Raw genomic sequence first — 25,268 nt, forward strand, 5'->3', positions numbered from 1 at the left:
TAAACTGAGGTCTGGAGGAGGGGCATAGAGGGAGGAGCCAGTGCACACCCATAGTCTAAAGTCTTTCTTAGTTCCCATGTCTCCTGCGGAGCCTGTCTATCCCCATGGTCCTTACGGAGTCCCCAGCATCCTCTAGGACGTTAGTGAAATTAAATTTATTTTCTGTGTTAGACCAGGAATCTTCAAAGAATGTATTCAATTCCTTTGAAGGAGGAAAAGTCACCACTTTTTTTTTTTTTTTAAATTAAAATAAGTCTTTTCCTCAGGTTCAGGTGTTGCATCTGTAATCTCTAACACCTCTTTAATAGCGATTATCATACATTGTATGCTTTTGGCTAATTTGGGGTCTACCCCCCTCAATTCCCCAGTGTCGACTTCAGTGTCAGAATCTGTGTCTGTGTCCCCTTGTATAACCTGCGCCAGAGACCTCCTTGGGAAGGGTCCCAAGTGGATGACGTGGATGGGTCAGGAAAAAGTACGTCCTCCACAGACTCTCCAATACTTTGTTGTTCAGACTCAGAGAATTTTTTAGCAAGCTTTGACATATTACTTTGCAATTTTCTCATCCACATCGGCTCCTTCTGAGAAGGAAGGGCCACTACACTACCCTCCTGTGTATCTAGAATGGGTTCCTCTGGGGAAGAGCTCTCTCTATTGTCTGACATGTTACACACGTGTACACACACACCTCTATCACACAGGGGAGCTATCGGAGACAGACTCACACTAAGGTCTGTCAGAGAAACACAGAGGGATTTGCCAGTCCACACACTGCGCCTAATAAGTAGAATATGTATAATAACTACACAAAACTACAGCGCTTTTTCCAATATTAGGTACACTGACCTAATGTAATAAAACACTCCCTCCCCCCCTCTATAACAACCTGGTACTTGTGTCAGCGTTGTTATGAGGAGAAGACAGCGTTCAGCAGCATCACTGTGGCAGGAGAAAATGGCGCCTAGTGAGTATCCTGGCAAGCTGAGAAGTCCCGCCCCCTGTAATGGCGCGATTTTGCCTCAACAATATGGAATATTTTTATACTGGCCGAGGTATGCAAACCAGCGGCTAACATGTATTTGCGATGTGGCCAGTGAGAGTAAGGATTTTTCATGTCGCCCAGAGCGCACCCTCTCTGTGCGCTCTGCACACCGAGAGACATGGCTGCGCAGCGTCCCGCCACTGCGCTTGTACCTGTGAGCCTCCAACGATGACTGGAGGACTCCTCTGTGGTAGGACTCCGGTAATATACTCACCAGTCTTCTGACTTCTGGCTGTTAGGGGGTGGCGGCAGTGCTGTGGGAGTGAGCGCTGGCCAGGCTTGGGCTGTGTTCAGTAGCCTTCAGGAGCTAATGGTGTCCTGTCCGCGGAAGCAGAGCCATTGAACTAAATGAGAAGTTGGTTCCTACTTCCTCCCCTAAGTCCCACGAAGCAGGGAAGCTGTTGCCAGCAGCTTCCCTGAAAATAATAAACCTAACAATGTCTTTTTCTAGCAGAACTCTGTAGAGCTCCACTAGTGTGCATCCAGTCTCCCGGGCACATTTTCTAAACTGAGGTCTGGAGGAGGGGCATAGAGGGAGGAGCCAGTTAGGCACTTTAAGACTTTTTAACAGTGTGAAGGCACCTGCGGACCCGTCTATACCTCATAGTACTAAAATGGACCCCAGAATCCTCTAGGACATAAGAAAAATATGTAAACACTAGAAAAGCGGCAACTAAGAGGAGACATTAATATCTACAAATATGTAAAGGGTCAGCACAAGGAGCTAGCAGCGGATTTGTTTATTAAAAGAACTTTGTATAGGACACGTGGGCACTTGCTGAGGCTAGAGGAGAGAAAATTGCGTATACAAAGTAGGAAAGGGTTCTTCACGGTAAGGGCAATAAAAATTTGGAACTTCCTGCCGGAGAAGATAGTAATGGCAGACTCTGTAAATGCATTTAAAAACCGATTAGACAAATTTCTAACTGGAAAGAGTATCCAGGGTTATAGCATTTACCACAGTGACATTAAACTGGGAGTGGTAAGAATCATTGTTGTCAACTGGTACTAAGCCATTACATCAGCAGGTACATTATAATATGATCAGCTGATCACAGAATACAGGTTGAACCCGATGGGCATTTTGCCTCTTTTCAATCTCACTAATTATGTAACTATTACCTTATATAGGAGTTTAACCGTATTCAGACGCATAGCAAAAGAAACAACAGTAATAATTATTAGACTCCTATGCATCCGGCACTTATCCAACTATTCATACTCAAAAGGTAGATAGAGACTTAGTGCTGTGTTACCCGTGCTCAGTAGAATGTGATACAGGGAGACTCATCCCGCTTCCAGGACTGAACAATACATTAGCAAACGCTGAGTGGATCCAGACTCTAATAGTGTACACACTCACCCCAAGAACCTACAGTGAACACAGACGCCCAAGAGAACACTGCCGCACCAGTTACACAGCCGCCTATGTTACGACTGGGTCTTTTTAGATACACAGCGTCTCAGGCGAAAGCGGGAAAATGGTTCATGGCGGGAGACTCGGATGGAACTGGTCATGAACCGGGGGGAGGGGTGAACAGGGGAGCATCTGACTCCCCACTGGTGACATCAATCCCATACTACCTCAGGAGCCTATGATCCTGAAGGCCTAGCGCTGGTGCACCCTAGGTGGCAGCAGCATCAGTGACTGTTTGGTAGTCTCCTCCAAAACAGTGCGGCTGTGTCCGTGTTCCCCCTCTAAGCAGAACTGATGCCTTACCTTCTTCCCATGCTCCAGCCACAGCCTGATAACTTCTGCTGGACTTGCTAGTATATCCGATGCAGACTCCCGCCAAAACAGCACTGTACTCATGGGTAAGCGTTGTCACGACCCGGCGGGGAATTGTTGGAGCGACTCTTTCTAAGGTACGTATAAGATGCTTTTTAGAAAGATCACTCAAGAAAAATAGACTATAGAAATAAAATAAGAAAGCTTATGGCTGCTAAAAACCAGAAGCCCTCTTGACCATGGTCTGGCTCCTGCTACACCAAACAAAAAACTGATTTGCCTGAGCCAGGAGGTGGGGACATATGGACGGGCCCACTGCATGCTGGGAGGCCAAAAGCTTTGACCGTTTGGTGCAAATCCACTGTTGCGTCATCATATCCCAATGTTATCCTGTGGATGACCTGTGGACCCTGCAGGAGAAAAAACTTGCAGCAGTTGGGATAGAGTTACATGAAATGAGGAGCTGGTTAATAAGCTGGAGGAAATCACAGGAACTATACAGCAGCTGCAGCAAATAGAGTCAAAAGTTATCATAATGCTGCTTTCATTGACCTGTCTGAGGCTGGCCGGGATGCTGATGCAAAAGGAGATCCAAGCAGGTGGTGAAGGAAACCTGCAGAGTTCCAGCCTAGATGTGGAAAGCTGTTGAGGGTAGATCTGCTGGCAGGTGACAAAGTGCCAGATGTGGCAGCTTCCAGGTACACATTGTGGATCCGGTGATGGCTGTGGTCTCTCAGGGTCCGGTCTAGGATTGGCCATCAACCATTGAAGATCAGGAACCATTGATGGTCTACCTGATGATACCTAGTTTTACCATCAAGGAAGTTACCCGCCATTGATAGTAGCTGTGACGATACAGAGTTCCAAATCACTCAGGCACAGTGGTAGATGAAAAAACAACGGTGGTTTATTGAACAGAATGGGCTATAAACAGCTCAGCACACCTCTGTAATCCAATTCCACATGACAATTCCCACCACAAACTCCTGACAGAACATCACTTCTTAGTCAGAGAGCAAAGAATCTCTCCTTTCAACTCTCTGGTTATTTCTACCAGTAGCTTCATATAGCAGGGGTGTGTGTGACATATTTGTCTAAGGATCTTACAGCATTGGAATACAATACATATTCTAATCAAGGTGATTACATCAGCCAGAGAGCAACCATGTCTGGTCAGCTCACTGTTGGACAATAGGGAGTAAACAAAAAGGGACAATGGTACCTTATATGACTCACCCTTTGAGTGTCCACTGTGGTGGTAGTAAACAATAGAAAACCAGGTCTAACATGAATACATTATCTAAAGTTGTAACAGATAACGTAACACAATTGCATATATTAATATTAAGGTTGATTAAACACAATATTGGGTGAGCAGTAATGGACATGTTATGGAGAATGAGGAAACAGATGAATGTATAGGGATATGGGGATAAAAAGTACATATCTGACATGAGAAATGAAGCATAGCTATATTGTCACAGACCTCTCATTTCCTCACTGTAGCCATGGGCCAGATGTTATTTCCCATCATTTACAGACTTCTGTCGCTGCACCGAGATGATAGGCTGTCAGCCAGTAGCCCTGCACCGCTCCGGCTCTTACATATAGTGTGCTGTTCCAGCTGGGAATGGGATGCCCCATCCACCTCACTGACGTGACAGGCTCAGCTGTCAGTCATGAAGCCCCACTGCACCCACTCTCTCCGTACTCATACATACATGCCTTTCTGGGAGTGTCTCATCCTGGTTGTCAGTGAGACAGTGTCTCTGGCATGTCACAATCCGGGTATCTGGACGCCATTACTTACCATTCAGATGTCTCCTGAGGCTGGCTCAGCGTTCCAGGGCCAGATCTCGCCTGCGTTGCTGATGTCCATACTGTACATCTCCCTCCTGTCACTCTAAAGCGATGTCACAAGCGGCTTCATGTTAAGTCTTAGAATGGCGTCTCCAGCCCTCCGTGGCCTCTGCCGCCGTTCCTGTTTCCAGTATACAGATTCATCAGTGTGGCGTCTCATGCCTGCCGCGGCCTCCGCTGTCATCCATGTGGTTCCAGTATGCAAGTTGTCAGTGTGGCGTCTCCTGCCCTCCTCGGCCTGCGCCGCCATTACTACTGAATCTCCACATGGTTTCTCAAACTAGCTTTCCCTCCAAGTGCTAACATGGGCGCAGCCATGTTGGTTCCTATCATATGCCTCAGTTTCCACCAATCCGCTGCTCTACTGGAATCTGCATAATTGTTCAGCCAATGCCTGCCTTGCTGCAGGTATAAATATCCTGTGCCTGAACCAGGAAATCGTCAGTGCTTTGGTTGTCAAACCTTGTTTCCAGTCTCTCTCTCCTGTGGTTGTTTTTCCAGGTTTCCAGCTCCTGTCTCCAGCCTCCACTAAGAGACCCGCACCAGCCTACCACCTGCGGTGCAGCCTGACTCTGCAGTCCTCCGTGACTACTCCAGTTTCCAGCTACAGATCCATCTGCTTCCAGCAGAGATCAGCTTCTCTTAAAGTGCCGGTGCTTTTCCTGCAGATTTCCACAAACCACCGGTACCAGTATTTCATCGCTCCCAAGCTTCATACGATCATTTGGCTGGTACCATCCAGCATCCACTCCGTGTTAACACCTGACTGGTTCCAACCAGTACCCACAGCAGCTACTTCATCAACAGCGGACCAGCTTTCCAAGGAACATCAGCTGGTGTGTTCCTGGGCTATTCTCACTACTACAGTCGGGCCTGGTAAGGACTTTCCATCTCAAGGACAATAAGAACTGTACCTAATTCTACCAGAGCCCTGTGGCCATTGCCAACCCGTAGTACCCAGGAACTGTGATATACTTACTGTTGATTATAGTATTTATTTTACCACTGCTGTGACACATGGAGCTTGTTTAATAAATGATTATTGACTTTTACTTTGGTTGTCGTGGTCACGCCTTCGGGCAATCTTCCTACGTGTAACTTACATGTCCAGGGGTCTGATTCAACCTCCCAGGTTCCACTACATCTCAGCCCCTACAACTGAGGCTTCCTCCCGTCAGCTCAGGCCCTCAGTTGTGACATGGCACAGCTGTGTAATCATGATGCGAGTGTGTATGCTTAGTGAGTACTGCTAGCAGCAAGTCTCACAGCTTAACTGCAGTGTAGCAGTGTGGTGGGTGTGGGGGGGAGAAGGGGGTTGCTACACCAATGAGTCAAGGAATGGAGTAGTTGGATGGGACTCACACAGCAGGTGGTCAAAAGCTTAAAAAGGAGTGGTTGGAAGGGGAAGGAACTGGTAGGTGTAGAAGGGATTAGTGAAGGTAAGGACTCTCAAGGAAAATTGGAGTGGGATCCCACAGGTACCAAAGTGGGTAAAGAGCAGCTTTTAGGAAGGAAATAGGTAAGACAGACCCTGTGTTTGACCCTTCTTTACCTCATGCAGGGTCGATCTTTGGACTCTCCAGTTCCTCAGGGGGCTGTGGATCCTTTTTGCCCACTACCTGGCAGTTCTGTGGCTATCTCAGGCCACAAACCTCCCAGATGCCAGGCCTCCAGATAAACATGAAATGGTCATGGAGATGGTCCTGGGCTCTGTGGAGTAGGTGGAACAAGCAAAGGAAAGTTGTGACCCTTCTGAAGGGGCAATGGTGGACATTGTGAATGGTGAAGGGAAGGTTTTTGTGGGAAAAGAGGGAGTTATGCCATATATCCCAGAAACATGGGTCCTCAGCCTATATGATGTGCCACCATTAATCTGGATTCTGTCTTGTCCGACCAAGCTTGATTTATGGGCTTTGTAATTTTTTTAAGTAGAATAAAGGCTGAGTTTTTTATTTCTGCAGTGTCCACCGTGCCATCACTTACCTGTATGCTTACACGAAACAGAATGATGGAAAATTTACACGGTTTCTTTACATCTTCTGGGGTCCACTCCGAGATTAGACATTATGGCGTTATTACTCAGACGGGAATATAAAACAGAATAAAAAATAATAAGACTTTACTTACCGATAATTCTATTTCTCGTAGTCCGTAGTGGATGCTGGGGACTCCGTAAGGACCATGGGGATTAGCGGCTCCGCAGGAGACTGGGCACATCTAAAGAAAGCTTTAGGACTACCTGGTGTGCACTGGCTCCTCCCCCTATGACCCTCCTCCAAGCCTCAGATAGGATACTGTGCCCGGACGAGCGTACACAATAAGGAAGGATTTTGAATCCCGGGTAAGACTCATACCAGCCACACCAATCACACTGTACAACCTGTGATCTGAACCCAGTTAACAGCATGATAACAGAGGAGCCTCTAGAAAAGATAGCTCACTACAGCAATAACCCACATTTTTTGGTAACAATAACTATGTACCAGTATTGCAGACAATCCGCACTTGGGATGGGCGCCCAGCATCCACTACGGACTACGAGAAATAGAATTATCGGTAAGTAAATTCTTATTTTCTCTAACGTCCTAAGTGGATGCTGGGGACTCCGTAAGGACCATGGGGATTATACCAAAGCTCCCAAACGGGCGGGAGAGTGCAGATGACTCTGCAGCACCAAATGAGAGAACTCCAGGTCCTCCTCAGCCAGGGTATCAATTTTGTAGAATTTACAAACGTATTTGCTCCTGACCAAGTAGCTGCTCGGCAAAGTTGTAAAGCCGAGACCCCTCGGGCAGCCGCCCAAGATGAGCCCACCTTCCTTGTGGAGTGGGCATTTACAGATTTTTGGCTGTGGCAGGCCTGCCACAGAATGTGCAAGCTGACTTGTACTACAAATCCAACGAGCAATAGTCTGCTTAGAAGCAGGAGCACCCAGCTTGTTGGGTGCATACAGGATAAACAGCGAGTCAGATTTCCTGACTCCAGCCATCCTGGAAACATATATTTTCAGGGCCCTGACAACGTCTAGCAACTTGGAGTCCTCCAAGTCCCTAGTAGCCGCAGGCACCACAATAGGTTGGTTCAGGTGAACACTGAAACCACCTTAGGGAGAAACTGAGGACGAGTCCTCAATTCCGCCCTGTCCGAATGGAAAAACAGATAAGGGCTTTTACAGGATAAAGCCGCCCATTCTGACACGCGCCCGGCCCAGGCCAGGGCCAACAGCATGACCACTTTTCCTGTGAGATATTTTAACTCCACAGATTTAAGTTGGTCAAACCAATGTGACTTTTGGAACCCAAAAACTACATTGAGATGTTAAAGTGCCACTGGAGGCACAAAGGGAGGCTGTATATGCAGTACCCCCTTTTACAAACGTCTGAACTTCAGGGACTGAAGCTAGTTCTTTTTGGAAGAAAATTGACAGAGCCGAAATTTGAACCTTAATGGACCCCAATTTCAGGCCCATAGACACTCCTGTTTGCAGGAAATGTAGGAATCGACCCAGTTGAATTTCCTCCATCGGGCCTTACTGGCCTCGCACCACGCAACATATTTTCGCCAAATGCGGTGATAATTTGCGGTTACATCCTTCCTGGCTTTGATCAGGATAGGGATGACTTCATCCGGAATGCCTTTTTTCCTTCAGGATCCGGCGTTCAACCGCCATGCCGTCAAACGCAGCCGCGGTAAGTCTTGGAACAGACAGGGTCCTTGCTGGAGCAGGTCCCTTCTAAGAGGTAGAGGCCACGGATCCTCCGTGAGCATCTCTTGAAGTTCCGGTTACCAAGTCCTTCTTGGCCAATCCGGCGCCACGAATATAGTGCTTACTCCTCTCCATCTTATCAATCTCAGTACCTTGGGTATGAGAGGCAGAGGAGGGAACACATACACTGACTGGTACACCCACGGTGTTACCAGAGCGTCTACAGCTATTGCCTGAGGGTCCCTTGACCTGGCGCAATACCTGTCGAGTTTTTCCCAACGGTTTATAATCATGTGGAAGACTTCTGGGTGAAGTCCCCACTCTCCCGGGTGGAGGTCGTGCTGAGGAAATCTGCTTCCCAGTTGTCCACTCCCGGAATGAATACTGCTGACAGTGCTATCACATGATTTTCCGCCCAGCGAAGAATCCTTGCAGCTTCTGCCATTGCCCTCCTGCTTCTTGTGCCACCCTGTCTGTTTACGTGGGTGACTGCCGTGATGTTGTCCGACTGGATCAACACCGGCTGACCTTGAAGCAGAGGTCTTGCTAATGTTATGATTCCAGTACTTCTGACCAGAGGAGATCTTATGACAAAGGCCAGAGTACTGGAAGGGAATGCTGGTTACGGGAGCAGGAAAGCCTAGTAACCCCTGGCGCCCTAACTCCGTTGTCTCGCCCGTGTTATCAGAAATCCCCTGCGAGACTATGGTTGCTTGAGCCCATGGCAGCCGCGTTTGAAGGGCGGATTATGTCTGCCCAACTCCGATGCCCCCTCAGGTCTTAATGGGAGACAAAGGGAAATCCGAGACAGGGTGATAACAAGGGACCCTCTGACTAAACAACCAGGCCAGGGGCTACAAGCTAACTAAACTTAAACCAGAAGTATGTGCGGACAAACCACCAGGGAAAAGGACAACCAAAATCCACTAGTCCGTTACTCCTACCCAGCACCGCTGGATACCAGAGTGGATTTGTGGGAGCGGAATCCTCCGCAAAAGCTCCGAAACACAATATAACAAATAATAAATGGTAAGCGGTCAAGCCGCAACACACGGCTACGCCGCGACTCACGAACACCACAGGATGTTAAAAGGTGCTCGGTCAGGACTCCAGGAACAGATGACAACTTCCGAGTACTTGGACCACTGAGGACAGGAACGACCGGATAGAGCAGGACTGGAACACTCTCTGCAACAGATACAGCAAACAGGAAGCTATTACCGGCGTCTGTGAGAAGCCCAGGAAGTGTTCTTAACAGAGAGTCCTCCAATCAGCTGTTTGGAGGTTGATTGGATTAAATACCATGCAGCTGCCAAGCTGCATGGCCAGGGAAACAGATCAGTGATTAATTACAATAGAACCTAGCAACGGAGAACGCAGTCCGCAAGTGGCGTCCCCGTTGCTAAGGTCCGTGTGGCTCCGTGCGCCCGGCGTCTAGCGTTGCCAGGGAGCCGGCGGCTGTCCGCATACGGCGTCCCTGGTTGCTAGGCGCCGGGCCGCACTGACGAGCGGACCCTCGGCGCCTAACAGCTAAGCTTAGAGCATTGTAAATGGCCCTTAGCTTCAGGATATTTATGTGAAGTGATGTCTCCAGGCTTGACCATAAGCCCTGGATATTCCTTCCCTGTGTGACTGCTCCCCAGCCTCGCAGGCTGGCATCCGTGGTCACCAGGACCCAGTCCTGAATGCCGAATCTGCGGCCCTCTAGAAGATGAGCACTCTGCAACCACCACAGGAGGGATACCCTTGTCCTTGGTGACAGGGTTATCCGCTGATGCATCTGAAGATGCGACCCGGACCATTTGTCCAATAGGTCCCACTGGAAAGTTCTTGCGTGGAATCTGCCGAATGGGATTGCTTCGTAGGAAGCCACCATTTTTACCCAGAACCCTTGTGCATTGATGCACTGAGACTTGGCTCGGTTTTAGGAGGTTCCTGACTAGCTCGGATAACTCCCTGGCTTTCTCTTCCGGGAGAAAACACCTTTTTTTCTGGACTGTGTCCAGGATCATCCCTAAGAACAGAAGACAAGTCGTCGGAACCAGCTGCGATTTTGGAATATTGAGAATCCAATCGTGCTGCCGCAACACTACCGGAGATAGTGCTACAACGACCTCCAACTGTTCCCTGGATCTTACCCTTATCAGGGAATCGTCCAAGTAAGGGATAACTAAAATTCCCTTCCTTCGAAGGAATATCAACATTTCGGCCATTACCTTGGTAAAGACCCGGGGTGCCGTGGACCATCCATACGGCAGCGTCTGAACTGATAGTGACAGTTCTGTACCATCAACCTGAGGTACCCTTGGTGAGAAGGGTACATTTTGACATGAAGGTAAGCATCCTTGATGTCCCGAGACATCATGTAGTCCCCTTCTTCCAGGTTCGCAATCACTGCTCAATCTTGAATTTGAACCTCTGTATGTAAGTGTTCAAAGATTTTAGATTTAGAATCGGTCTCACCGAGCCGTCTGGCTTCGGTACCACAACAGTGTGGAATAATACCCCGTTCCCTGTTGCAGGAGGGGTACCTTGATTATCACCTGCTGGGAATACAGCTTGTGAATGGCTTCCAAAACTGTCTCCGTGTCAGAAGGAGACATCGGTAAAGCAGACTTTAGGAAACGGCGAGGGGGAGACGTCTCGAATTGTAATTTGTACCCCCGAGATATCACCTGAAGGATCCAGGGGTCTACTTGCGAGTGAGCCCACTGCGCGCTGAAATTCATTGAGACGGGCCCCCCACCGTGCCTGATTCTGCTTGTAAAGCCCCAGCGTCATACTGAGGGCTTGGCAGAGGCGGGAGAGGGTTTCTGTTCCTGGGAACTGGCTGATTTCTGCAGCCTTTTTCCTCTCCCTCTGTCACGGGGAAGAAAAGGAACCTTTTGCCCCTTGTCCACGAAAAGACTGTGCCTGATAATACGGCGTCCTCTCATGTTGAGAGGCGACCTGGGGTACAAACGTGGATTTCCCAGCTGTTGCCGTGGCCACCAGGTCTGAAAGACCGACCCCAACTAACTCCTCCCCTTAATAAGGCAATACTTCCAAATGCCATTTGGAATACGCATCACCTGACCACTGACGTGTCCATAACCCTCTACTGGTAGAAATGGACAACGCACTTAGACTTGATGCCAGTCGGCAAATATTCCGCTGTGCATCACGCATATATAGAAATGCATCTTTTAAATGCTCTATAGGCAAAAATATACTGTCCCTATCTAGGGTATCAATATTTTCAGTCAGGGAATCCGACCACGCCAACCCAGCACTGCACATCCAGGCTGAGGCTATTGCTGGTCGCAGTATAACACCAGTATGTGTGTAAATACATTTTAGGATACCCTCCTGCTTTCTATCAGCAGGATCCTTAAGGGCGGCCATCTCAGGAGAGGGTAGAGCCCTTACAAGCGTGTGAGCGCTTTATCCCCCCTAGGGGGTGTTTCCCAACGCACCCTAACCTCTGGCGGGAAAGGATATAATGCCAATAACATTTTAGAAATTATCAGTTGTTATCGGGGGAAAACCACGCATTCACACACCTCATTTAATTTCTCAGATTCAGGAAAACTACAGGTAGTTTTTCCTCACCGAACATAATACCCCTTTTTGGTGGTACTCGTATTATCAGAAATGTGTAAAACATTTTTCATTGCCTCAATCATGTAACGTGTGGCCCTACTGGAAGTCACATTTGTCTCTTCACCGTCGACACTGGAGTCAGTATCCGTGTCAGCGTCTATATCTGCCATCTGAGGTAACGGGCGCTTTAGAGCCCCTGACGGCCTATGAGACGTCTGGACAGGCACAAGCTGAGTAGCCGGCTGTCTCATGTCAACCACTGTCTTTTATACAGAGCTGACACTGTCACGTATTCCTTCCAACAGTTCATCCACTCAGGTGTCGACCCCCTAGGGGGTGACATCACTATTACAGGCAATCTGCTCCGTCTCCACATCATTTTTATCCTCATACCTGTCGACACAAACGTACCGACACACAGGGAATGCTCTGATAGAGGACAGGACCCCACTAGCCCTTTGGGGAGACAGAGGGAGAGTTTGCCAGCACACACCAGAGCGCTATATATATACAGGGATAACCTTATATAAGTGTTTTTCCCCTTATAGCTGCTGTATTGTTAATACTGCGCCTAATTAGTGCCCCCCTCTCTTTTTTAACCCTTTCTGTAGTGTAGTGACTGCAGGGGAGAGCCAGGGGAGCTTCCCTCCAACTGAGCTGTGAGGGAAAATGGCGCCAGTGTGCTGAGGAGATAGGCTCCACCCCTTTTTCGCAGACTTTTCTCCTGCTTTTTTTATGGATTCTGGCAGGGGTTAAAATTCATCCATATAGCCCTGGGGGCTATATGTGATGTATTTTCGCCAGCCAAGGTGTTTTTATTGCTGCTCAGGGCGCCCCCCCCTAGCGCCCTGCACCCTCAGTGACCGAAGTGTGAAGTGTGCTGAGGAGCAATGGCGCACAGCTGCAGTGCTGTGCGCTACCTTGGTGAAGACAGGATGTCATCTGCCGCCGATTTTCTGGACCTCTTCTTGCTTCTGGCTCTGTAAGGGGGCCGGCGGCGCGGCTCTGGGACCCATCCAGGCTGGGCCTGTGATCGTCCCTCTGGAGCTAATGTCCAGTAGCCTAAGAAGCCCAATCCACTCTGCACGCAGGTGAGTTCGCTTCTTCTCCCCTTAGTCCCTCGATGCAGTGAGCCTGTTGCCAGCAGGTCTCACTGAAAATAACAAACCTAAACTAAAACTTTCACTAAGAAGCTCAGGAGAGCCCCTAGTGTGCACCCTTCTCGTTCGGGCACAGAGATCTAACTGAGGCTTGGAGGAGGGTCATAGGGGGAGGAGCCAGTGCACACCAGGTAGTCCTAAAGCTTTCTTTAGATGTGCCCAGTCTCCTGCGGAGCCGCTAATCCCCATGGTCCTTACGGAGTCCCCAGCATCCACTGAGGTCGTTAGAGAAAAAAGCTTTAATGTAATAATTAGATGCAAACAAAAGCTTTTATTATGAAACACAGGGGAGTCTCCGCACCATATAGATGTAACATACAACAAACCACCGCAGATGGAACCCGGGTGACTCTAATGCACATGGTAATGTACAGGGTATATATAGATAGGATCTTGTATCAGAAAACACTCAGCACTCCTTATCAAGATGAGTGCCTGCAACAAGTTAGGCAAACTAGAAGTGAAAACACGTTCCAATGTCCGCCATACTGTCGTGCAGCAATACAGATTGTGGAAACTGGTATTAGACATTCACATTTACACAAAGCACAAGATACAAAATAAACAGCAGAAAAAAGACCTAAGCATTTGGGATGTATTATTTAGGAAGTAAATAGAGGTACATTAATGAAAAGCGTGAGTAACAGTCATCAGTCTGCTTGTGAAGGTCTCTAGAGTGGAGGCCTCTTGGACTGTGCAAGGCAGTGAGTTCCATGGTCAGGGCTGCAAAGCTAAAAGTTCAACCCATAAATGAATGACAGGAGATTCTTGGTACTGCTGGTAACAGTCCTTCATCTGTAGAAGCCAGCAAGCAGGGCAGTAAGGAGGCAGAAGCTGCTTCTAGTACCTTGGACCATGTAATGTTGGGCTGGGAAGGTCAGTTAGCCAATTATGAAATAGATTTGTCATCTTACAGGCAGCCAGTGAAGGGAGTAGAGAATGGGTGTTATGAGGCAGGAACGGGCTGGTTAGGTAACAGCTTGGCTGCTGCATTCTGTACTAGCTGCAAGCTCTGTAATTCTTTTGCTGGGTGACCCAGGTAGATGGCATTGCAGTAGTCTATGAACTTCTGAGGGAATCAAGTGCCTGATTCTGGCTATGGTCCACACATGGAAGAATGAGGATTAGTATGTGGCAGATACCTGATGTCTGTGTCAGCCACATACCAGGACATCACAAAGATTCAGCACATGTTCAGTATTTTGCAATTCTGAACACCAAAGCATAAATCCAGATGGTTGGTAAAGCTGTAGTCTTGTCCTTTGTTGGTGAGCTTCTATTATGTTTCACAAAGACTGAGTCACAGCCAACTGGCATCATCCACCCCTGGCGCTCAGCTAGACAACCATTTAGGATTGGTATTAGGTTCTCAGTACATGGAGCAAAAAGCAGGTCATCTGCATAGCAGTGGTAGACCAGGCCATGACGTCTGATTATATCACCCAGTGGTAGCATGTATATTTTATAAAGCATAGGAGATAGGATTGACCCTTGAGGAACATTGCATGACAGTGATAATTATACTCCAGAAGATGTAAATGGTTCCGTATTTGGGTAATGTCTAATATGTTCAACAAGAGCAGATTTATTTCTCTCACAGCATGAAAATGGCTTCTCATCTGTGAAATCGCTGATGTTTAACAAGAACTGATTTCCGTGCAAAACATTTCCCAAACTCAGAACAGGAAAATGGCTTCTCATCTGTGTGACTTCTCTGATGTATAACAAGATGTGATTTGCGTGCAAAACATTTCCCACACTCAGAACAGGAAAATGGCTTCTCACCTGTGTGACTTCTCTGATGTATAACAAGATGTGATGTCGATGAAAAACATTTCCCACACTCAGAACAGGAAAATGGCTTCTCACCTGTGTGACTTCTCTGATGTATACCAAGATGTGATTTGCGTGCAAAACATTTCCCACACTCAGAACAGGAAAATGGCTTCTCACCTGTGTGATTTCTCTGATGTATAACTAAATGTGATTGGTGTGCAAAACATTTCCCACACTCAGAACAGGAATACGGCTTCTCACCTGTGTGACTTCTCTGATGTATAACTAAATGTGATTTGTGTGCAAAACATTTCCCACACTCAGAACAGGAATACGGCTTCTCACCTGTGTGACTTCTCTGATGTATAACAAAATATGATTTGCGTGCAAAACATTTCCCACACTCAGAACAGGAAAATGGCATCTCACCTGTGTGATTTCTCTGATGTATAACTAAATGTGATTTGTGTGCAAAACATTTCCCACACTCAGAACAGGAATACGGCTTCTCACCTGTGTGACTTCTCTGATGTATAACTAAACGTGATTTGCGTGCAAAACATTTCCCACACTCAGAACAGGAATACGGCTTCTCACCTGTGTGACTTCTCTGATGTATAACAAAATATGATTTGCATGCAAAACATTTCCCACACTCAGAACAGGAAAATGGCATCTCACCTGTGTGATTTCTCTGATGTACAACTAAATGTGATTTGTGTGCAAAACATTTCCCACACTCAGAACAGGAATACGGCTTCTCACCTGTGTGACTTCTCTGATGTGTAACAAAAGCTGATTTATATGTGAAACATTTCCCACACTCAGAACATGGAAATGGCCTCTCACCTGCCTTAGCTGGCTGATGAGTAATAAGGTTTGTGTTCTGTGTAAAACATTTGGCATCTACAGAACAGGGGAACACTGAATCTACTCTCAGAGCTGTAACAGATGCACCAATATCAGAGTGATCAGGAGAACATTTCCCAGAATCAGAGGGATCATCTGATAGAGCTGGATGAATAATTGGGGTAATGGGGTTAGCTCCTGGAGAATCCAGTCTACGGTCATTATCCGTTATTTCAGAATCCAGGGATAACATTAGATGTCCTTCTAAGATATTCCTGCTTGTGTGTCCATCTCCTGGAAATAAAATACATTAATATATAAAATGAGTAGACAAAACTCAGGGTGTTACAGGATACAATATATAATTCTATAACAGACATTTTTACCTGTAATCATTGCTTTTATGTTTATTAAAAAACAAAAAACGGCTAGGATGCTTAGACTGGGGCTTGATCAACACTGAATGCTCATGTGGGATTACTAGAGGGGACGTGGACGCTCCTGTGGGATCACTAGAGGTGACGTGGACGCTCACGTGGAATTACTAGAGGTGACGTGGACGCTCACGTGGAATTACTAGAGGTTACACGGACGCTCACGTGGAATTACTAGAGGTTACACGGACGCTCACGTGGAATTACTAGAGGTTACACGGGCGCTCACGTGGGATTACTAGAGGAAACAGGGACGCTCACGTGGGATTACTAGAGGAGACAAGGACGCTCACGTGGGATTACTAGAGGAGACAAGGACGCTCACGTGGGATTACTAGAGGTGACACGGACGCTCACGTTGGATCACCAGAGGTGACGTGGATGCTCACGTGGGATTACTAGAGGAGACATGGACGCTCACGTGGGATTACTAGAGGAGACATGGACGCTCACGTGGGATTACTAGAGGTGACACGGACGCTCACGTGGGATTACTAGAGGAGACATGGACGCTCACGTGGGATTACTAGAGGAGACATGGACGCTCACGTGGGATTACTAGAGGTGACACGGACGCTCATGTGGGATCACTAGAGGTGACACGGACGCTCATGTGGGATCACTAGAGGTGACACGGACGCTCAAGTGGGATCACTAGAGGTGACACGGACGCTCATGTGGGATCACTAGAGGTGACATGGACGCTCATGTGGGGTTACTAGAGGTGACATGGACGCTCATGTGGGGTTACTAGAGTTGACATGGACGCTAACGTGGGATTACTAGAGGTGACATGGACATTCATGTGGGATTACTAGAGGTGACATGGACATTCATGTGGGATTACTAGAGGTGACATGGACACTCATGTGGGATTAGTAGAGGTGACATGGACGCTCATGTGGGATTACTAGAGGTGACATGGACGCTCATGTGGGATTAGTAGAGGTGACATGGACGCTCATGTGGATTACTAGAGGTGACATAGACGCTCATGTGGGATTACTAGAGGTGACATGGACGCTCATGTGGGATTACGAGAGGTGACATGGGCGCTCATGTGGGATTACTAGAGGTGACATGGGCACTCATGTGGGATTACTAGAGGTGACACGGACGCTCATGTGGGATTACTAGAGGTGACACGGACGCACATGTGGGATTACTAGAGGTGACACGGACGCTCATGTGGGATTACTAAAGGTGACATGGACGCTCACGTGGGATTACTGGAGGTGACATGGGCTTTGCAATAATAAAACAGCAAAGAAGAGAAAGTGCTGTCCTGTTTGCGCACTAATAAATAATATATAACCTTTATTAAGTACAGTAAAGTATGTAAGATAAATCAGTGATATATTAAACACAAAGGTAAATGTATAAAGGTGAATAAAGTAATCAAAAGACAATTGTATTTGTTGTTAAACATCGGCATGTATATTATATTGGGGGATAATTGATTCAGTGCTGGTAATCCTGTTCAGTAAGAATATATTAATATATTACACCCATACGAGGATGGGATAAATTACACATTTAATAATATTGTGGCAGAGTTTCCTCCAGCGGTAATCTCAATGTAACATCATACTGTATGTATAAACATTTTATGGGGGGGGATTCAGTTCATCGCAAAAACTCCCTAACCAATTAGCCGCAAAAAGTTATTGGTGATAATTCTCCATAGGTTTTTTATTTTGCTCACAAATGTCTGCAGTGCAGTGTTAGGAGGAACTCATTTAAATAAGATTTTAAACCTACCGGTAAATCTATTTGTCCTAGTCCGTAGAGGATGCTGGGCACTCCGTAAGGACCATGGGGTATAGACGGGCTCCGCAGGAGACATGGGCACCTAAAAATAACTTTTCCTATGGGTGTGCACTGGCTCCTCCATTTATGCCCCTCCTCCAGACCTCAGTTAGAGAACTGTGCCCAGAGGGGATGGACACTACAAGGCAGGATTTAAAAATCCAAGGGCAAGATTCATACCAGCCCACACCAATCATACCATGTAACCTGGATCATACATAACCAGTTAACCGTATGAACAACAACAGTGACGGTCCAAAACCGACTCCAACTGTAACATAACCCTTACGGAAGCAACAACTATATACAAGTCTTGCAGAGTTTCCGCACTGGGACGAGCGCCCAGCATCCTTGCTAAAAAGTCCGGACCATTCCCTACTACATTCCAGCACAAGATCCATACCGGAAGGTGTCTGTTATTTGGCTGAACTGTTGAACTTTGTCCACCGCACTGCATGAGGAGCTCACCATTTACCACCTTGGAGCAACATATCCTCTAGCGGTAAAAGCCACAATTTTGGATATATACACCTCCTAAATCTGTAGTTGCTGGACATATTAACTATTGGTGGAACAAATCTGGAACGGACTTTCCTAATTCAATACCACCTATATTCCTGGCCTATGGGTAACCCTGGTTTTATTTATTCTACCATGTGTACTTTTTAATGTCATTATTTGGAACTACCATTGATGGTTTATATTCCCATATTAAATACATTTATTTTTAACTAAACATTGAATTATCAGATATTGTTGTTGTTTTATGTAATAATCTAGCGCAGCCTCAATTGCTTTTTTTGTATATCAAAATAGGTCTGACCGAACCGTCCGGTTTCGGGACCACAAAGAGGGTCGAGTAGTAGCCTCTTCCCTGCTGGTTCAAGGGAACCCTGATAATTACTTGCTGTAGACCCAGCGTTTGAATTGCAGCTAACACTACATTCCATTCTGGTGTAGAAGCTGGTAATGCGACTTAAAAAATCGGCGCGGGGGCACCTCTTCGAATTCCAGTTTGTAACCCTGGGAAACTATTACCAGCACCCAAGGATTCAGGTCTGAGATGACCCAGGCCTGGCTGAAAAGTCGAAGACGTGCCCCCACCTGTGCAGACTCCCTCAGGGGAGCCCCAGCGTCATGCTGAGGGTTTTGCAGTAGCCGGGGAGGACTTTTGTTCCTGGGCACCGGTCGACCATTGGGAATAGACGGGCTCCGCAGGAGACTGGGCACTCTAAAGAAAGATTTAGTACTACCTGGTGTGCACTGGCTCCTCCCTCTATGCCCCTCCTCCAGACCTCAGTTAAGGAAACTGTGCCCGGAAGAGCTGACAGTACTGGAATCCAGGTTAAGACTCATACCAGCCACACCAATCACACTGTATAACTTGTGGTAACATACCCAGTTGACAGCATGAACAACAAACGAGCATCACTCAACAGATGCCACATAACATAACCCTTTAGTAAGCAATAACTATATACACGTATTGCAGAAAGTCCGCACTCGAGACGGGCGCCCAGCATCCACTACGGACTACGAGAAATAGATTTACCGGTGAGTAAAATCTAATTTTCTCTAACGTCCTAGTGGATGCTGGGGACTCCGTAAGGACCATGGGGATTATACCAAAGCTCCCAAACGGGCGGGAGAGTGCGGATGACTCTGCAGCACCGACTGGGCAAACACAAGGTCCTCCTCAGCCAGGGTATCAAACTTGTAGAATTGTGCAAATGTGTTTGAACCCGACCAAGTAGCAGCTCGGCAAAGCTGTAATGCCGAGACCCCTCGGGCAGCCGCCCAAGAAGAGCCCACCTTCCTTGTGGAATGGGCATTCACTGATTTTGGATGCGGCAATCCAGCCGCAGAATGAGCCTGCTGAATCGTGTTACAGATCCAGCGAGCAATAGTTTGCTTTGAAGCAGGAGAACCCAGCTTGTTGGATGCATACAGGATAAACAGCGAGTCAGTCTTCCTGACTCCAGCCGTTATGGTTACATAAATCTTCAAAGCCCGGACTACGTCAAGTAACTTGGAATCCTCCAAGACACGAGTAGCCGCAAGCACCACAATAGGTTGGTTCAAATGAAAAGATGACACCACCTTTGGCTGAAATTGCGGACGAGTCCGCAATTCTGCCCTGTCCATATGGAAAACCAGATAGGGGCTTTTACATGACAAAGCCGCCAATTCTGACACACGCCTAGCCGAAGCTAAGGCCAACAGCATGACCACTTTCCACATGAGATACTTTAGCTCCACGGTTTTAAGTGGCTCAAACCAGTGGGATTTCAGGAAACCCAACACCACGTTAAGATCCCAAGGTGCCACTGGTGGCACAAAAGGGGGCTAAATATGCAGCACTCCCTTAACAAACGTCTGAACCTCAGGCAGTGAAGCCAGTTCTTTTTGAAAGATAATGGATAGGGCCAAAATCTGGACCTTTATGGACCCTAATTTTAGGCCCAAAGACACTCCTGACTGTAGGAAGTGCAGGAACCGTCCGAGCTGGAATTCCTCTGTAGGGGCCTTCCTGGCCTCACACCAAGTAACATATTTTCGCCATATACGGTGATAATGCTTTGCTGTCACGTCCTTCCTAGCCTTTATCAGCGTAGGAATAACTTCTCCAGAATGCCTTTTTCTGCTAGGATCCGGTGTTCAACCGCCATGCCGTCAAACGCAGCTGCGGTAAGTCTTGGAACAGACAGGGCCCCTGTTGCAACAGGTCCTGTCTGAGAGGCAGAGGCCATGGGTCCTCTGTGAGCATTTCTTGCAGTTCCGGGTACCAAGTCCTTCTTGGTCAATCCGGAACAATGAGTATTGTTCTCACTCCTCTTTCTTACAATTCTCAGCACCTTTGGTATGAGAGGAAGAGGAGGAAACGCATAGACCGACTGGAACACCCACGGTGTTACTAGTGCGTCCACAGCTATCACCTGAGGGTCCCTTGACCTGGCGCAATACCTTTTTAGCTTTTTGTTGAGGCGGGACGCCATCATATCCACCTGTGGCAGTTCCCATCGATTTACAATCTGCGTGAAGACTTCTTGATGAAGTCCCCACTCTCCCGGGTGGTGAAGACTTCTTGATGAAGTCCCCACTCTCCCGGGTGGAGGTCGTGCCTGCTGAGGAAGTCTGCTTCCCAGTTGTCCACTCCCGGAATGAACACTGCTGACAGTGCTTGCACGTGATTCTCCGCCTAACGAAGAATCCTGGTGGCTTCCGCCATTGCACCCTGCTTCTTGTGCCGCCCTGGCGGTTTACATGGGCCACTGCGGTGATGTTGTCTGACTGAATCAGCACTGGTTGGTTTCAAAGCAGAGGCTCCGCTTGACTCAGGGCGTTGTATTTGGCCCTTAGTTCCAGGATATTGATGTGCAGACAAGACTCCCGACTTGACCACAGCCCTTGGAAGTTTCTTCCCTGAGTGACTGCCCCCCATCCTCGGAGGCTTGCATCCGTGGTCACCAGGACCCAGTCCTGTGTGCCGAACCTGCGGCCTTCGAGGAGGTGAGCACTTTGCAGCCACCACAGAAGAGACACCCTAGCCCTGGGGGACAGGGTGATCAGCCGATGCATCTGAAGATGCGATCCGGACCACTTGTCCAACAGATCCCACTGAAAGATCCTCGCATGGAACCTGCCGAAGGGAATGGCTTCGTATGACGCCACCATCTTTCCCAGGAGTCGCGTGCAGTGATGCACCGATACCTGTTTCGGTTTTAGGAGGTCTCTGACCAGAGTCACGAGCTCCTGAGCCTTCTCCGCCGGGAGAAACACCTTCTTCTGGCCTGTGTCCAGAATCATGCCCATAAAGGGCAGACACGTCGTAGGGATCAGCTGCGACTTTGGAATATTCAGGATCCACCGGTGTTGTTGCAACACTTCCTGAGAGTGTGCTAGGCCGATCAGCAACTGCTCCCTGGACCTCGCCTTTATGAGGAGATTGTCCAAGTATGGAATAATTGTAACTCCTTGCTTTCGAAGGAGTACCATCATCTCCGCCATTACCTTGGGAAATATTCTCGGTGCCGTGGACAGGCCAAACGACAACGTCTGGAATTGGTAATGACAGTCCTGTACCACAAACCTGAGGTACTCCTGATGAGGTGGATAAATGGGGACATGCAAGTAAGCATCCATGATGTCCAGCGACACCATAAAATCCCCCTCTTCCAGGCTTGCAATGACCGCTCTGTGCGATTCCATTTTGAACTTGAATTTCTTCAGATAAATGTTCAGGGATTTTAAATTCAAAATGAGTCTGACCGAACCGTCCGGTTTCGGCACCACAAACATTGTGGAATAGTAGCCCCATCCCTGTTGAAGAAGGGGAACCTTCACCACCACCTGCTGGAGATATAACTTGTGAATTGCCGCCAACACTACCTCCCTTTCCATGGGAGAAGCCGGCAGGGACGATTTTAGGTAACGGTGAGGGGGCGTCACTTCGAATTCCAGCTTGTATCCCTGAGACACAATTTGTATAGCCCAAGGATCCACCCGTGAGCGAACCCACTGGTGGCTGAAATTTCGGAGACGTGCCCCCACCGCTCCTGACTCCGCCTTTGGAGCCCCAGCGTCACGCGGTGGATTTAGTGGAGGCTTTTTTTGAATGAAAGAACTGCATTTGGTAATACGGTGCTCTGGCTGTGAGAGAACATATGGCAAAAAAATTTGACTTCCCAGCCGTTGCTGTGGAAACCAGGTCCGAGAGACCGTCCCCAAACAATTCCTCACCCTTGTAAGGTAAAACCTCCATGTGTTTTTTAGAGTCGGCATCACCAGTCCACTGCCGAGTCCACAGGACCCTTCTGGCAGAAATCGACATTGCGTTTACTCTAGAGCCCAGTAGGCAAATATCCCTCTGGGCATCCCTCATATATAAGACAGTGTCTTTGATATGTCCCAGGGTCAGTAAAATAGTCTCCCTGTCCAGGGTATCTATCCCCTCAGACAGAGTATGTGTCCATGCTGCTACCGCACTACACATCCAGGCCGAAGCTGTTGCTGGCCTCAGTAGAGTACCAGAATGTGTATAAACAGACTTCAGGATACCTTCCTGCTTCCTATCCGCAGGATCCTTTAGGGCGGCCGTATCCTGTGACGACAGGGCCACCTTCTTAGATAAGCGCGTCAACGCCTTATCTACCCTAGGGGAGGATTCCCAGCGTAACCTGTCGGTTGGCGGGAAAGGGTAAGCCATAAGCAATCTTTTGGAAATTACTACTTTCCTATCAGGGGAATACCACGCTTTTTCACACAATTCATTTAATTCATGTGAAGGGGGAAAAGTCACTTCTTGCTTCTTCTCCCCATACATATAAACCCTCTTGTCAGGGACAGGGTTTTCCTCTGATATGTGCAATACATCCTTCATTGCTATAATCATGTAGCGGATGGCTTCAGTCAATTTAGGCTGCAACTTAGCATCATCGTCATCAACACTGGAGTCAGAATCCGTGTCGACATCTGTGTCAACAATCTGGGATAGTGGGCGTTTTTGAGACCCTGACGGTCTCTGCGCTGTAGGATCAGACATGGGCTGAGACCCTGACTGTCCCAAGGCTTCAGCTTTATACAACCTCTTATGCAAGGAGCTTACGTTATCATTTAACACCTTCCACATATCCATCCAATCAGGTGTCGGCGCCGTCGGCGGCGACCCCACATATCATCACTTGTTCAGCCTCCACGTATCCTTCCTCGTCAAACATGTCGACACAAACGTACCGACACACTGCACACAACCAGGGAATGCTCACTTTAGGACAGGACCCCCACAAAGGCCTTTTGGGGACACAGAGAGTATGCCAGCACACACCCCAGCGCTATATAACCCCAGGGATTACACAGTAATTTAGTGTTTACCCAGTAGCTGCTGTTTATGACAATTTGCGCCTAAATTTATGTGCCCCCCCCTCTCTTTTTACGCTTTTTCTACCTGGATACTGCAGGGGAGAGCCTGGGGAGCTTCCTCTCAGCGGAGCTGTGGAGAGAAAATGGTGCTGGTGAGTGCTGAGGAAGAAGGCCCCGCCCCCTCAGCAACGGGCTTCTGTCCCGGGTCTGTGTAAATAAAATGGCGGGGGCTCGTACATATATACAGTGCCCGGCTGTATATATGTGTCTTTTTGCCAAGAGGTATCCTAATTGCTGCCCAGCCCCCCCCCCCCCCCCCCTGCGCCCTGCACCCTACAGTGACCAGAGTGTGTGGGTAGTGTGGGCGCTACCTCATGTGAAGACAGGAGTCTTCTGCCACCGATTTCGATGTCTTCTTGCGTCTGCCGGCTTCTGACTTTGCGAGGGGGACGGCGGCGCGGCTCCGGGAACGTACGACCAACGTACCTGTGTTCGATCTCTCTGGAGCTAATGGTGTCCAGTAGCCTAAGAAGCGCAACCTAGCTTCAGTGAGTAGGTTTGCTTCTCTTCCCTCAGTCCCTCGTAGCAGAGAGTCTGTTGTCAGCAGAAGCTCTCTGAAAATAAAAAACCTAACTAAAATACTTTCTTATTAGCAAGCTCAGGAGAGCTCACTAAAATGCACCCATCTCTGGCCGGGCACAGATTCTAACTGAGGTCTGGAGGAGGGGCATAGAGGGAGGAGCCAGTGCACACCAGTAGTACTAATTCTTTCTTAGAGTGCCCAGTCTCCTGCGGAGCCCATCTCTTCCCCATGGTCTTTACGGAGTCCCCAGCATCCACTAGGACGTTAGAGAAAATTTGATTTACCTGCGGTAGCTGTGGAAACCAGGTCCGTCAGCCCATCCCCAAACAATACGTCTCCCTTATAGGGTAGGACTTCCATATGTTTTTTGGAATCCGCATCACCCGTCCATTGGCGAGTCCATAAGAATCGTCTCGCCGAGATAGACATGGCATTGGCCCTAGAAGCCAGCAATCCAATATCCCTTTGAGCAGCTCTCATAAATAAGACTGCACCTTTAATATGGGCTAGAATTAACAATACAGTATCTCTATCCATGGTATCAAATTCAGCCGTCAGATCATCTGTCCATGCTGAAATTGCGCTACATACCCATGCCGACGCAATAGTCGGTCTTAGCACAGCTCCAGTATGCGAATAAATAGACTTTAAAGTAGTCTCCTGCCTGCGATCCGCAGGATCCTTGAGGGCCGCTGTGTCTGGAGACGGTAGCGCCACTTTCTTGGACAGGCGCGTTAAGGCCTTGTCCACAGTGGGAGGTGATTCCCAACGTACCCTGTCCTGTTTAGGGAAGGGGTATGCCATATAAATAATTTTTGGGATTTGCGGTCTCTTCTCCGGAACTCCCAAGCTTTTCCAAAGAACTTATTTAGTTAATGA

General features: G+C 48.0%; 1 protein-coding gene across 1 annotated transcript in view; it reads right to left on the reverse strand.

The window, feature by feature from the left end:
- The window catches only part of LOC134984051 (uncharacterized), a 236,176-nt gene that overhangs the window by 172,993 nt on the left and 37,915 nt on the right, over positions 1–25,268 (reverse strand). Inside the window, exons 8-9 of the mRNA XM_063949693.1 lie at positions 14,701–15,998; positions 3,222–3,276 (exon numbers count right to left, since the gene is read on the reverse strand). Of these exons, the coding sequence (XP_063805763.1) occupies positions 3,222–3,276; positions 14,701–15,998 (1,353 nt within the window). The remainder of the gene's footprint in view (positions 1–3,221; positions 3,277–14,700; positions 15,999–25,268) is intronic.

This window comes from Pseudophryne corroboree (assembly GCF_028390025.1).
Source record: "Pseudophryne corroboree isolate aPseCor3 chromosome 3 unlocalized genomic scaffold, aPseCor3.hap2 SUPER_3_unloc_32, whole genome shotgun sequence".
Lineage (NCBI taxonomy): Eukaryota > Metazoa > Chordata > Amphibia > Anura > Myobatrachidae > Pseudophryne > Pseudophryne corroboree.